This window comes from Erpetoichthys calabaricus, chromosome 11 (assembly GCF_900747795.2).
Source record: "Erpetoichthys calabaricus chromosome 11, fErpCal1.3, whole genome shotgun sequence".
Taxonomy (NCBI): Eukaryota; Metazoa; Chordata; class Cladistia; order Polypteriformes; family Polypteridae; genus Erpetoichthys; species Erpetoichthys calabaricus.
The window spans coordinates 37,467,461-37,482,519 of record NC_041404.2 but is presented as its reverse complement, the minus strand read 5'-3'; the positions used below and the strand labels follow the sequence as shown (position 1 = coordinate 37,482,519).

Genomic DNA, 15,059 nt, shown 5'->3' with positions numbered 1-15,059 from the left:
CGGGAGCCAAGTGGGCCCTCCTCACTCACATGCCAGCCTCTGTTTGAGTCGGTCTATCTCTCACCACGTATTGGAGCGTAACTTTCCTCCACTTAGCTAGTGATACCTGTTTGTTCAACAGACATTATCATCTACAGATTGTTAAGGAGTAACATTTGACATTTTTGAGAGAGAGATCAGAGCTACGTGTGTTTTAGAAGGTAGTTGCTCATCAGTAGAGATATCACAGCCACGTTCCTTCTCCCCACGCGGGGGATGCTGTGCTGTCAGAGCTGAACACGATCAGATACAGTGCTAGAATTACATTTTTTACATTTTTTTATTGATTTTTAAAGTTTGTCCTGTTTCACTACTACATGAGGGGACCTGCAGGGGAGAGCTAGTTTTTAATAAATGTGCAAACCTTTCTGAAAGCACGTTTCCATGTTGTCATTGTTGGTTATTGAGTGTAGTTCGATGGGCACAAATAGCAAATGTATACATTTTAAATGAAATCTACAACACAATAAAGAGTGCAGACCGTGAAGGATCCAAGTACGTTCTGAATCCACTGTTGTGTTGTTTGCCAACTGGAGGTTCTTGGTGCCATCTGCTGCATGAGAGCTCATCTGATTACGGGCCTCAATGACACAGTTTTCAAAATGGCACCCTTGGAGGATTAGGGCATCCTGTCCAGCTAGAGGGGGTTACTGCCCACTGCTGTCTCCTGCCTGCCCATACTTTTTTGAGATAGACTTTCCCATTAGTATTCTTTTTAAATGGCTTCCCCTGTCGCCATTTTGCCCCATTCCTTCCATTATACAGTACAAAAAATAATCCAAATACCAGGCAAATTTCTATGAGTACATTAGGGTAATTACTTCTAAAATATAAATGAAGTAAAAGTAAGATAACCTCTTTGCCTATGCCAGCAGGTGTATCTTCTGAAACAATTCCTACAAAAAGAAAAGTAAAGAGAAAAATGTAAATAGAAAGATGTGATTAGCTGCGCCACTCTTTTATTACAGCACACAATGCAAGATAATATTTGTCACACACGTCTGCATGGGACACTGCTTAAGGACTCAAATAATTGTAATTACCCGTTAAGCCAGGGGTGTGTGCTGTCCACTGATACTTTCTTTCTTTCTACCTCTACAGACCAGCAGAGTGAACTCCATACCTCTGATGTCACTTCTGGTTCCTGTGCCTCTGGACCCGCCCCTTCCTGTCTACCAACCATATAAACCATAGACATATATAGGCAGACACCGCATTCACTGTGTTGCCCAGTCGACACGATACGTCAGCGCGTCCACCCTATTGCGAGTGGTAAAAGTGCCATTTAAACTAATACAGGTAGATGTGGAAACCGGGTTTTCTGATGAAAAAACAATAACGTTTAAAACAGTATCGTTTACATACAACAGATTTTGGCGAATCGTTTACATGCAATTATTCATATCCATTTATACACTAATAATGACAATTATTAAATAATAATATTATTAAATAATTCCTCCCATATAAGTAACATTTCTCGGACTGCCTTCTTTCCTCTCCGAAACATTTCTAGACGTCCTGTTCTTACGCAACACAGCACTGAAGTATTGGTTAATGCCCGAGTCACCTCACGTATTGCTGTAATACTATTCTATCTGGCATCCCACAAAAACTTATCCATCGCTTACAACTTCTTCAAAATTCTGCTGCCAGGATAATAACCTGCTGTTCTAAATCCACTGAACATATTACACCTATTCTTTCTCAACGTCACTGGCTCCCTGTTAACTACAGAATACAATATTAAATACCGCTCTTAACATTTAAAGCTCTCCACAGCCTCACTGATCTCCTACAGACTTGCACTCCTCTCACTCACTCAGATCCTCATCTGCAGCTCGACTTTCTGTACCGCACATCAAACTCAGTTCTATGGGAGCTCGAGAGTCTCTCATTGTGCTCCTCAACTCTGGAATTCTCTTCCCTCTCATATACGTCAGCTCGATTCAGTAACACATTTTAAAACTGCCCTCAAAACTTATCTTTTCAAACTGGCATACCAATTGTGAATTTTGTACTGTTACTGCCAGTCATCTTTGTTTGTTTGCTAATTATTGATGTTTATCATTCTCTTGTTTTAATTTTACTAATGTTGTTTAATTTTATTGTAAGGTGACCTTGAGTGCTAAGATTATAAAACGGGATTTTCTAATGGCCAAATATAACCAAAACAATTGTTCAGCTTTACCTATGAAATGTAATCCCTGTGATCTGGTTTGGAGCGTACAGCGGTTTGTACAATCCCAAGCAGCACATGCGTGAGGCATCTTTATCCATTACTTCACTCCACAGCAGTGCCACTCGCAATATGGCGGCGATATTGATGTACGATGCTGCTGGTCATGCGGCGTCTAGTAATTCTATGTCTATGATATAAACTACCATCTTGTCACTTGTACTTTGTTCTGTTCTGAACTCCTCTCTGTAGTGAGAAGTTAAGGAAAATCGCACCTTTTATTAGCTAACTAGAAAGATTACAATATGCAAGCTTTAGACACAACTCAGGCCCCTTCTTCAGGCAAGATGTTAATACAGAGACTGGAGTTCCCTGTGTTTATATGCACACCAGGACAAATAACAACATTGGAAAACCTTTAGGCGAGACACAGAGAACTCCAGTCTCTGTATTAACATCTTGCCTGAAGAAGGGGCCTGAGTTGCGTCTAAAGCTTGCATATTGTAATCTTTTTACTTTGCCAATAAAAGGTGTCATTTTGCTTGACTTCTTACTACATCCATAATGGCTAACATGGTACAACACTCTAGTACTTCTCTGTAGAGACAAAACCTTTTTTTTCCCAACCATTGTCAAGTATATAGGGTTTTCACAGTGGCAATCCTGAATCTTTATCTGTCTTTATTTCACATCTCTCTATTATATAAAAAAAAAAAAAACTTGTGACGAGACGAGACTTTTTCCCGGGGACAAGACGTGATCTTTTGAAGAGAGACAGGGAGACGGAGACACTTTCACTTCCCGCGAGACAGACAAGTCATGTCATACTTACAACTTTCAGACACAAGTCCCGTGATACACATGCAGAGCAGGTTAGAGATAATGGAAGTAGGAAAATTCAAAAGTCTCAAAAAATGAGAGTAAAGATCGCATTAGCGTAAACAATCTGAAAATATTACTCGGGGAAATAACAGAACAGCAAAAAGAGGTTGAATATTCAGGTGCTGTACAGGCTTTTAAATGTTTGAAGCTCCACACCAAATGCAGATCATGCCGCACGGCAGCAGCAGCAGCAAGCCAACAGCTTCTCGAGCAAACAGGAGGTGAAAAAAACACCTGTTACTTGTTTCCCAATGTATCACCATTTAAGTTTCAGAGAGGCGGCCGCTGGCAGAGGGGGATAGGGGTTGGCGAGCGAAGCGAGCAGGGTGCAAAGCCCCCTAGTATTATAAAAGTAAATGTTTGCTGTGCATCCCACGGTCTGGTGGCATTGGGAGCAGGATGGGACACACACCCTCACTCACTCCAGTTTAAAAGTGCCTTTCAAAATGGAGGCGTGCACAATTGATAAATGAAAAAGCATGCGACAGAGTGTGATGTGACCTGTCAAAAAGTGTGCCAAGGCAGCGCGCAACAGGAACCCTCTAGAAACACAGCCCCTTTGTCCACAGTGAAGACCTTGACATGTCAGACCCTCCTATCAGGCGTCCATGAGCTCCAAGAGCAGGAGCAGGGAATTCTGAGGACGAATTCAGTGTTTTATTTTATAAAAGATAAGTTTGATTACCTTTTCAGATAAGTCACAGTTTACTTCTTCATATTCATGGCATTTTCTAATTTGCCAGATAAAATTCTGTTCTAAAGGGAAACAGTATTTTATAAATGTTAAAATAAAAGTCATGTGGCAGGGGTTCCAACGGGAAAACCAAAGCCTTAAAACTCACCAAATATTTCCACTTTGAAGCAGCAAAGGTTTCCGTTGAAGTAAATGCGCCTTCTCCATTTCTGGGGCATTCTTATGAGAGCAAAAGTAAGAAAAAAACGAAAGTCCTCAGTGCTGGTGTGCCAGAGAGGAGACGTGCAGCATTGTTCAGAATGGCACTCTGTTTTGTTTTAATTTTCTTGTTTGTCACCACTTCCTGGGGCTCCCTGTCTTGGTATATGGTTGTGAGACACGGATGCTATCCAGTGACCTGAGACGAACACTGGACTCCTTTGGCACTGTGCCTGTTTGGAGAATCCTTGGGTACCTCTGGTTTGACTTTGTGTTGTTCATGGAGTCCCAAATGAGGCACATGACCTGCATTGTGAGGAAGCGTCAGTTATGGCACTACGGCCATGTGGCACGATTTCCCAAGTGTGATCCTTATTGTTGATGACTCGAGTGGCTGGACCAGGCCGAGGGGACACTCACGTAACACCTGGCTGTGGCAGATAGATGGTTATTTCCGGAAGGTGGGACTGGACTGTGTGTCTGCCTGGGGGGTTGCCAATCAGGATGTTTCCTCGTGTGGTGGATGCGGCAATGTGCTGTACCAGTGAATGCTCCCCAAGCTGACCTGATCTGACCTGACTACAACTTTCTTGGGGTCCAGAGTGTGTCCTATAACTGAGCCTGCCATTTTTATTAACTTGTTGATTCGGTGGGCCTCTCCTGAAGTGATGTTACCAGCCCAGAAGTCCACAGTGTAGAAAATCCCGCTGGCCATCACATAGTTAGAGAAGATGTGAAGGATGTCACTTCCCACATTAAAGGAATGAAGTCTCCCAAAGAAGAAGAGTCTGCTTTGCCCTTTCTTATAAAGTTCCTCTGGATTCTGAGACCAGTCCAACCTGTCATTAATGTAGACCACCAAGTACTTGTAGGAGTAGACCACCACTATATTCACTCCATGAATAGAGACCGGACATGGAGGCAGAAGTAATACATTTTATCACAGATTCTTGGTACTCTTTCTTTGAGGTAACGATACATTTCCTTCCGCTTGTCTGCTTGCTGTGCTGTCGTGTGTGCAGTTTTGACATTTGTCCAGGGCGCACCCCCAATTTGCTAGATTTGTGTCACTTCAGGCTGCATATTATGCTACTTTTGTCTCTGCAGTTCTGTTTCTTCAACGGGTACGTTCTGCTATGGCTTGCGACAAATGATGCACTACACATAAGTAAGTTATATAAATTAAAGTTATGTAAATTATATACAATTATAAAGGATAAGATTGAGCAACACCTGGCAAGAACAGGAGTTATTCTGAACAGTCAGCATGGGCTCACAATAGGGAGGTCGTGTTTGACTCACATGTTGGAATTCTATGAGGAGGCAACAAAAGGATACGATCAAAGTGGAGCACATGATATTATTTATCTGGACTTTCAGAAAGCATTTGATAAGGTGCCACATGAGAGGTTGGGCATCAAATTAAAAGAAGTGGGAGTTCAGGGTGATGTTTTAGATGGGTGCAGAATTGGCTCAGACACAGGAAGCAGAGGGTGATGGTTTGAAGAACTTCATCAGAACTGGGTGATGTTAAGAGTGGTGCTCCACAGGGGTCAGTGCTAGGGCCACTGCTATTTTTAATATATATATAAATGATTTACATAGGAATATAAGTAACAAGCTGGTTAAGTTTGCAGATGATACCAAAATAGGTGGATTAGTAGATAATTTGGAATCAGTTATATCATTACAGAAGGACTTGGACAGTATACAGGCTTGGTCGGATTTGTAGCAGATGAAATTTATTGTCAGTAAATGTAAAGTATTACACATAGGAAGTAAAAATGTTAGGTTTGAATACACAATGGGAAGTCTGGAAATCGAGAGTACACCTTATGAGAAGGATTTAGGAGCCATAGTGGACTCATCACTATCAAAAGAAGCCATTAAGAAGACTAACAGAATGTCAGGTTATATAGCGCCCTGCTGTGTGGAGTCCAAGTCCAAGGATGTTCTGCTCAAGCTTTATAACTCACTGGTGAGGCCTCATCTGGAGTTCTGTGTGCAGTTTTGGTCTCCAGGCTACAAAAAGGACATAGCAGAACTAGAAAAGGTCCAGAGAAGAGCGACTAGGCTGATTCCAGGGCTACAGGGGATGAGTTATGAGGAAAGATTGAAAGAACTGAGCCTTTACAGTTTAAGCAAAAGAAGATTAAGAGGTGACATGACTGAAGTGTTTAAAATTATGAAGGGAATTAGTCCAGTGGATTGAGACTATGACTTTAAAATGAGTTTATCAGGAACACAGGGACACAGCTGGAAACTCTATTGGGATTTTGTTCACCTTGGCTTGCCTTCTCATTACAGGATATCCCCCTCTAGTGGCCATTATTGGAAGTGTTTGGGACTACGTAGTGCTTGGACCCCCACATGACAGCACACACAGATTGTGCCCTGCCTGTGAACTGAGCCCAGACTTTTAAATGTATGAGGTAGCAGACTGATTCCTTCTCCACTGCCTTTTGTGAAGTATGTGATATCTGAACTCATACACAATTTTCAAAATCTGTTTAACTCGCTGTTTTTGGGAAGGAGGTGGATGCGTGAAACCTTTGGAGAGCTCTGCTGATCAGATCTCCTTCAACAGTGCAATAATTTAATCCAGTTTATATATTGCAGAATTCCTAAGGGGTCCAGGTGGTCTTTTGGCCTTAGCTTTATTCTCTTCAGCATCCTTCTAGCTGCAGTTTTTGATTTCCTCCCCTTCCTGGCCATCTGACCATAGCCTCAAGCTCTGACTTTTACCATTGCAAGTTGCAGAGACTTAAAAAAATATGTCTAGGTAATAGTACTGTAGGTTACGCTTTATATTCTGTTTTAATTTTATCTTTTGATTTGTTTGCTAGTGGTGGCACTGCTGCCTTGCAGTAAGGATGCCAACGCTTGTGTCCCTGGTCCTCCCTGTGTGGAGTCTGCATGTTCTCCTCGTGTCTGTGTGGGTTTCCTCTCACAGTCCAAAGACTTGCAGGTTAGGTGGATTAGCAACACTAAACTGGCCCCAGTGTGTGTTTGGGGTGGGGGTGTTTGTGTTCGCTCTGTGATGGACTGGCACCCCATCCAGGGTTTCTTCCTGCCTTGCACCCTGTGCTGGCTGGGATGGGCTCAAGCACCTCCATGAACCTGCTCAGGACAAAGCGGATTAGAAAATGAACATTTATTTGCTAATTTCTACTTTTTTTCTTTATAATTGTAAGTCTTCAACTTCTCATAATTAACTTTGGGCTACACTTTGTGTATGAAAATCAAAATAAACCGATATTACTGTTGTTGTTGGTTGTTTAGTGGGATTTTCTGCATTTCAGTGTCATTGTTTGACTTTTTCCTGTAAAAATTCCGTCTTTCCTTTTTTTCTTTGTTAACCTAACAATCACCAGATACAGTTCTCTGATAGCAATTGTGAAGGAAATTACATTGAAGATAATTTTATATATGAGGGTGGACCCCAAAAAAACTCCCCTACTGGAGAGTCCCTTGAAGCCCCCTTCATGTACTCTCCTTGAGTTGTGATCCCCGCTGTCCTCTCACTCCTGTTAACATTTCCTGTACTCGTCTTTTGTCGCTGTGTCTGGAGTCTCCTGCGTTTTCTCCTAGATTTCTTTCATGGTACGAAATCTCCTTCCCTTCAGTGTCAATTTTGAATTTCTGGAGTGAGATCTGATGAATGCAAGAGCTTCAACACAACAACCACATTGTTTTGGATCAAAAACTCTTTGGCTGACAACGTGGTGCGTGCGGGTGCACCGTCGTGGGTGAGCCACTGCTCGGAGGGGTCTTATTTTTCCTGACGCTTTTCCATTTAACGTCTCAGCACTTCCGTGTAATGTCACTGATTATCAGTCTGTTCATGGGTAGCGAACTCTTTATGAATGAACGTGTCTGCCCATGTCAAAATATGCAAAGATCACTGTCTCTTGAAAATCTGGAATGGTGGCTTGGAGCAAAGCAAAAATGGCTCAAGTCACGTGCACGATTGTAGATCAAATGCGAAATATGCACAGCGCCACGATCATTATACACACTGTACACCCTCCTCCTGTGCCATTGTCTGATTCTGGGATTTTTTGGGTACCCCCTTGTATATTGTCATATGTGGCGGACGGCTGGGGCTCCTGCCAAACTGGGACGCCTGGAAGAACTGGGAGAAGGACAATACCTTCCCTGGGACATGAGAGGGCAGCCATCCTGGTTTGCATTGGGGTCACGGAAACGGAGCTTAGAAGCCACCAGGGGGCGCCCAGATGGTTATGGAGCCATGGACTGCAGCACTTCTGCCACACCAGGAAGGTCATCAGGGAGCACCTGGAGCACATCAGAGTGAACTATAAAAGGGGCCACCTCACTCCATTCAAGGAGCCAGAGTCGGGAGGTAGAAGACAGAGCTTGTGGGAGAGGAGTGGAGAAAGAAAAGTTAAAGTAAAGTAAAGGACTGAGTTTACTGTGGTGATGGGTGCAGAAGAAAAAGAACATAAATGTGTGTGTTCTGGACTTGAGTGCCATACTGTCTGTCTGTGTCGAGGCTGATCTTCCACACATAGAAGATAAAGTCAGGCCGGCAATCTGCTCGGGATGAATAATGTTGCCTTACCCAGGCAGGGGGCCATCATAACAAATGGAGAGCAGGAGATGGCTTCATGTGTTCTCCCAGTACACTGGGTGGCAGCATCCCCCTCATGGAGCTCCCATCTGAACACCAGCAGAACTATGTGGGAGCCCCAACTCCGAGGGGCAGTCCTGCTGGGTTTCTAGGGTGCCATGAGAGGGTACTGCTGGGGGAGTGGGGGGACTCCTCTGCTCTTGAAAAGTTCCATCTCACCTGGAAGTGTCATGGAGGTAATAAATTATTTACTTAAATTTCCTTCAGGATCAATAAAGTATCTATCTATCTATCTATCTATCTATCTATCTATCTATCTATCTATCTATCTATCTATCTATCTATCTATCTATCTATCTATCTATCTATCTATCTATCTATCTATCTATCTATCTATTATATAGTGCCTTTAATATCTATCTATCTATCTATCTATCTATCTATCTATCTATCTATCTATCTATCTATCTATCTATCTATCTATCTATCTATCTATCTATCTATTATATAGTGCCTTTAATGTCTATCTATCTATCTATCTATCTATCTATCTATCTATCTATCTATCTATCTATCTATCTATCTATCTATCTATCTATCTATCTATCTATCTATTTTTCTTATTGCACTGTTTAAAATCATTAATCATACAATTCAGAAGAGGTTAAAGTGCACACGGCAGACTTTCATTTAAAGGGATTTGCACACATTTCAGTCACACCATGTAGAAATGACAACACTTTTTCTGTAGAGTTCCCCCACTTTAAGGCACGATAATGTTTGGGACATTTGGCTGTAGAAGTGTTTGTGATTCCTAAGGTGGGTTTCATTGCTTCATAAGATACCTCAGCTTGCTTCTGCCCTTTCAAGTCTGGAGTTGCTGTTGTTCAATATGACAAGAGCTGAGCTGTGCCAGTGAGAGTCAAAAAAGCCATCATGAGTTTGAAAAACAAAAATTAAATCATTGGAGACATCAGAAAAACCTTAGGATGACCGAAATCAACTGTGTTGAGTATCATTAAAAAGAAAGAACGCACTGGTGAGCTCAGTAATCACAAAGGGACTGGTAGGCCAAGGAAGACCTCCACTGCTGATGAGAGAAGAATCCTCACTTTGGTAAAGAAAAAACCCCCAATGCCTGTGCGGCAGATCAGAGACAGTCTGCAGGAGGCACGTGTGTGTGTCAGAGATGACTATCAGCAGAAAACTTTATGAACAGAAACACAGAGACCACACCACAAGATGTCAACCACTGTTTAGCCACAAAAACAGGATGGCCAGATTACAGTTTGTGAGAAAATGACTTCAAAGAGCCAAAGACCGAAAAGGGACTGCCCAAAATCCAAAGCAGACCACCTCATCTGTTATGTCTTGGGCACGTATGGCTGCCACAGGTCCTGGCACACTTCTCTTCATGATGCTGATGGCAGTGGTGCAGTGAGCACTGAGATGTAAACAAACATCTGATCTGCTCAAGGTCCAGTAAATGCCTCCAAACTCATTGAGCGGCGCTTCATCTTATAACAAGATAATGAGCCAAACATACTGCTGAGGGAACACACAAGTTTATTAAAGCTAAGAAATGGAAAATTCTTGAAAGGCCAAGCCAGTCACCCGATTTAAATCCAACCGAGCAGGCCTTCCATATGCTGATGAGCCCCTAAACAAGCAGGAGCTGAAGATGGCTGCATTAGAGGCTTGGCAGAGCATCACCAGAGCAGATTCTCAGTGTCTGCTGACGTCTATGAATTGCATACTTCAAGTAGTCATTGCATGTGAGGGATCTACGACAAATCACTAAATATGATAACAGCGTTAATAGACCTGCCATTGCTGTGTTCAGACATCATGGTGCCCTGAAATGGAGGGACCTTGTAGATAAAGTGTTGTCATTTCTACATCGTGTGACCAAAAGGTATGCAGATGTCCTTAAATGAAAGTTTGCAATATGCACTTTAGTCACGTCTGAATCGTTTGTAGCTTTAAACTGTGGAGCAGAAGTCAAGGAAAACTGTGTCTTTATCCCAAACATTATGGAGGGCACCGCATCTCCATTTTATTACATATGCATATTCTTATATTCATCATTTACACGTCCTTCTGTTTTATTTTCTGTACCTTTTGTTGTCCATTGCAGGATCATGGGAACCTGGAGCAGCTGGTTCAAGACAAGAACAAAACCTGGACAGGATGGCAGGTCATACTGGGCAGAGTGCCACACACACAGTCATACTGGGGCACCTTTCAGTTATACAAATCTTTTGAGGCTGCCATATTTGTCATTTGTGGGAAAGTGAAATATTATTTTTATTGGTATGGGCTATCATCATTTGTAGATGCTTATTACTGTTACCAGAACTATTTTCCAAATGATCACATTATATAACAAAATTGTCTCCAAAAGTAAAGCATTATTTTGAAAATCTGACTGTGTCACTTCACAAAACTTATTTCATTATCCCACAAATCTATTTGTGATATCTCTCTATTATAATAAGAAAATCTTGGGAAGAGAGACGAGACATGACTTTCTCAGAGAGACACTTTCACGTCCCGCGAGACGAGACTTTGTGCAAAGAGATTTAACCACGGCCGGGACCAGAAATAAAAGACAAAGAGTAGATGACAAAGTAGAATGTCGTACAGAATTCAAAAACGTTGGCGCGATACACATGCAGAGCAGGTTCGAGATAATGGACGTACGAAAATTCTAAAGTCTCAAAAAAATGATAGTAAAGATCACATTAGTACAAACAAATGGAAATTATTACTCGGTGAAATAACAGAACAGCGAAAAGAGATTGAATATATGGACATACTGTAGGTGATATGACAGAAGTATGTAGATATTGTGCGGCATCCGCAGTAATGCGGACTCTGCAATGATCTGTCATGGTGAAAAGAGAGCTGAGCAGTCGATTTACCAGTCGATCTACGTTCCTACCCTCACCTATGGCCACGAGCTTTGGGTAGTGACTGAAAGAGCAAGCTCATGGATACAAGTGGCCGAAATGAGATTTCTCCGTAGGGTGGCTGGACTTTCCCTTAGAGAGAGGGTGAGGAGTTCAGTTATCTAGGAGAGACTCGGAGTAGAGTCGCTGCTCCTCCGCATTGAGAGGAGTCAGTTGAGGTGGTTTGGGCATCTGGTCAGGATGCTCCCTGGACGTCTCCCTGGGGGGGTGTTCCAGGCATGTCCCATTGGGAGTAGGCCACGGGGCAGACCCAGGACACGCTGGAGGGATTACATCTCCTGGCTGGCCTGGGAACACCTCGGGGTCCTCCCAGAGGAGCTGGAGGAGGTGGCCGGGGAGAGGGAGGTCTGGGCTTCCTTGCTTAGGCTGCTGCCCCCGTGACCCGGCCTCAGATAAGAAGTGGATAATGGATGGATGTTTATATTGTTCGGATTTAAACTTTAAGTCAGAGACTTGTAGATTGTCTAATTCATGTTGCAATCAGGGAAAAGTAGTGTTTCTTCCCAATGAAGAGGCCTATCCGCGAGAATTAAAAGATTTGTTGTTTGGTGAAAGTGAAATCCACATACGTGAGTGGCAGAGACATGAAGTTGCTGGTGCGTAGCACAGGTAGGGGAGTTAGTGAGTGAAGCGAGCAGGGGGTGAAGCCCCCTAGTTTCACAAAAAAAAAAAAAATTACTGCAGAAGGATTATGGAACCCAAACCTGTCTATTTAGTTAGTTTGCAGAATGAAGGTTATTCCATGTGACCAGTGCCAGTGCTCAGTTAATTTGCACCCTAACCAAGCTTATTAGTGCGCAAGCCAACTGTCCCGTGGCTAACCCATGTGGCTGGGTTTTTTCCCCCCTTATGATCTGCGCCCTAGTCAAAAGGGTTAACGGTGGCACCGGCCCTGCACGTGACAGACTGCCAAGATACTGAAGATTTCATATGAAGGTGTCTATTGCTGTCTTGAGAGACGAGGGCAGACTGGATCTAACCAGGATAGAAGAAGAAGAGGACGGTCCAGAGGGACAACCGCATGAGAGGAGAAGAATATCAGAATTTGTAGTTTGAGAAATAAACACTAAATACAGACTTAATATAAACTATAGACTCTGATGCACTTACACAGTTGTACTTATGGGCCTTCCTCATCTTATTTTATCCTGGTTACCTCAGTTTCCCCTCTTCTACTGAAGAGAAATAGACACATTTGTATGAACTCTATCTATCTATCTATCTATCTATCTATCTATCTATCTATCTATCTATCTATCTATCTATCTATCTATCTATCTATCTATCTATCTATCTATCTATCTATCTATCTATCTATCTATCTATCTATCTATCTTGCCAACCTGGCACAGGGAATAATATTCATTCTGCACAAAAACAATAAACCGACATGCTTCTTGAGAAAGCTGCTTCATTTTGGCCATTTATGAACTTTAGGAATGCCAGTACCTTTAAAACTAAACTGAACAGAATAACTGGTTTCATTGGTGCTAATGCACTTGCAAAAGTTCCTCTAATAACCAATTAGCATTTAAATATGATGAATTAAGGATAAGCTAAGGGAGTTGAACACTGAAGAAATGGCTGCTTAAAATGAATGAATAGTAAATTAAAGCCCTAATAATAGCTACTAGCAACATTAGTAAATAAAAAATAAGAAAGTCGACAAACAAGAGGAGACCATGCAGTCCATCAAGCCTGTTTGTTTAGCTAATAGCTAAGATGTCCCAATATCTCATCCAGATACTTCTGAATTTGTCAACGTTTCTGCTTCAACTACATGACCCGGTAGTTTGTTTCAGATTCCCATTAGCAACACTAGTAATGTCTTGGATGTGTTTTTAAATCAATTTAATGGAATTTTGATAAAAAAAGCATCAATTTCTATGAAAAAGATAGACATTTCTGGGTGTGTCCAGACTTTTGCTGGAAGTGTGTATGTATGTGTAGATACAGTACAGTATATATATTGTAAAAATGACACTATATAAGCACCCGACCTGACACAGATTCACACTGGAGGCACACGTATAAAATAAATAAACTTTTTATTTTCTTCAGCTGGAGGGCACGTCTTCCCCGTGTCCCCAGCCACAACACAGTCCCAGAAGCACCAATACACCAAAATAAAACATTCTTCCTCTGCACCACCACTCCTCCCAGGCAACCTTGTCCTCCTCCAACCAACTCTGGCCACTGAGTGGTGGTTGCTGGCCCCTTTTACTGGGCACCCGGAAGTGCTCCAGGTGTTTGATTGCCGACATCCGGCTGCACTTCCAGGTCTGGCGAAACTAGTACCCAGAAGGGGCCAGCAGCTCCTGCTGTAGCACCCCCTGGTGGCGCCTGCGGAACCCAACAGGGCTGCACAAAACTCCAACCCCCATGAAGCTCTGCGGGAGTCCGAGGCACCGCTGCAATCCAGGGAGGCTGCCATCTACTGTCCAGGGGGAGATGTTGTGTTTCCCATCCTTGCTCCACTGGTACATATGTTGCAGGGGTGTCCCAGCCAGGCATAGGCCCCAGGCATCCGTCACAATATATATATATATATATATATATATATTTATAAAAAATCTTAGGTCGAGATGTGATCATCACACTTTGAAGTCCTGCGAGACTTCTTGCACGTCACGGCCTACTTGCAAACAATTTCTCAGAGACACTTTAACATCCCACGAGACAAGGAAGTGAGACAAAAAGACAGCTGCTGTACAGGCTTTTAAATGATCAACGAGCAGTGCGACATGCAGATCACGCAGCTCGGTAGCACCTAGCAGCAAGACAGCAGCTGATCCATCTTTAGCGTGTGTTCAGCCCCCTTCACAATGCGAGAGGCAGAGACGCGAAGTGGTTAGCGTGAAACATGCCCCCGGGGGTGGGGGTTGTGGGGTGGGTGAGTGAAGCGAGTAGGGGGCACAGCCCCCTAGTGTGTATATATATATATATATATATATATATATATATATATATATATATATATATATATATATACACACACATACATTTAACCAATTTGCTGTGTAACTGATCAACAATTTTCGCGTTAATTAGTTTTACTTCATATTTAGATGAATTGGTGATTCTAAACTGGATCTTCGTAAGTGTGTGTGTGTGTGTTTATATGTAAGCCCTTTAATGGTTTGGTGTCTGTCCAGGTTAAGTGCCAGAATGCACCTGATGACCGTGGTCTTGATTAAAAATAGTTGTAAGTATGGCGCGACTTGAAAGAATCTCATGGTAAAAGTCTCCATCTCGCGGGACTTCCTTCCAAAAAGTCTCTTCAAAAAGTCACGTCTCGTCACAGGATTAGTCTCGTCTCATCCCAAGATTTTGTTATTATAATAGAGATATATATATAATATTTGTACAATCAATTAATCTTTAACAATCCCTTATTAATAAATATCATTAAAATAAGACCATATAAAACCCATAAATAAATTACTTTAAAAATTAGGTAAACCATAGTCCATTCCAACAATACAATATATTAGGATAAAA

At 42.3% G+C, this 15,059-nt stretch overlaps 1 protein-coding gene across 2 annotated transcripts in view; it reads right to left on the bottom strand.

Annotated features, from left to right (window-relative positions):
- si:ch211-195b11.3 (uncharacterized protein LOC100334344 homolog) overlaps positions 1-15,059 on the bottom strand; it is a 56,038-nt gene that overhangs the window by 20,402 nt on the left and 20,577 nt on the right. For both annotated transcript variants that reach the window (XM_051934008.1, XM_051934007.1), the window contains exon 2: positions 895-935. In XM_051934008.1, coding sequence (XP_051789968.1) covers positions 895-935 — 41 coding nt within the window. The remainder of the gene's footprint in view (positions 1-894; positions 936-15,059) is intronic.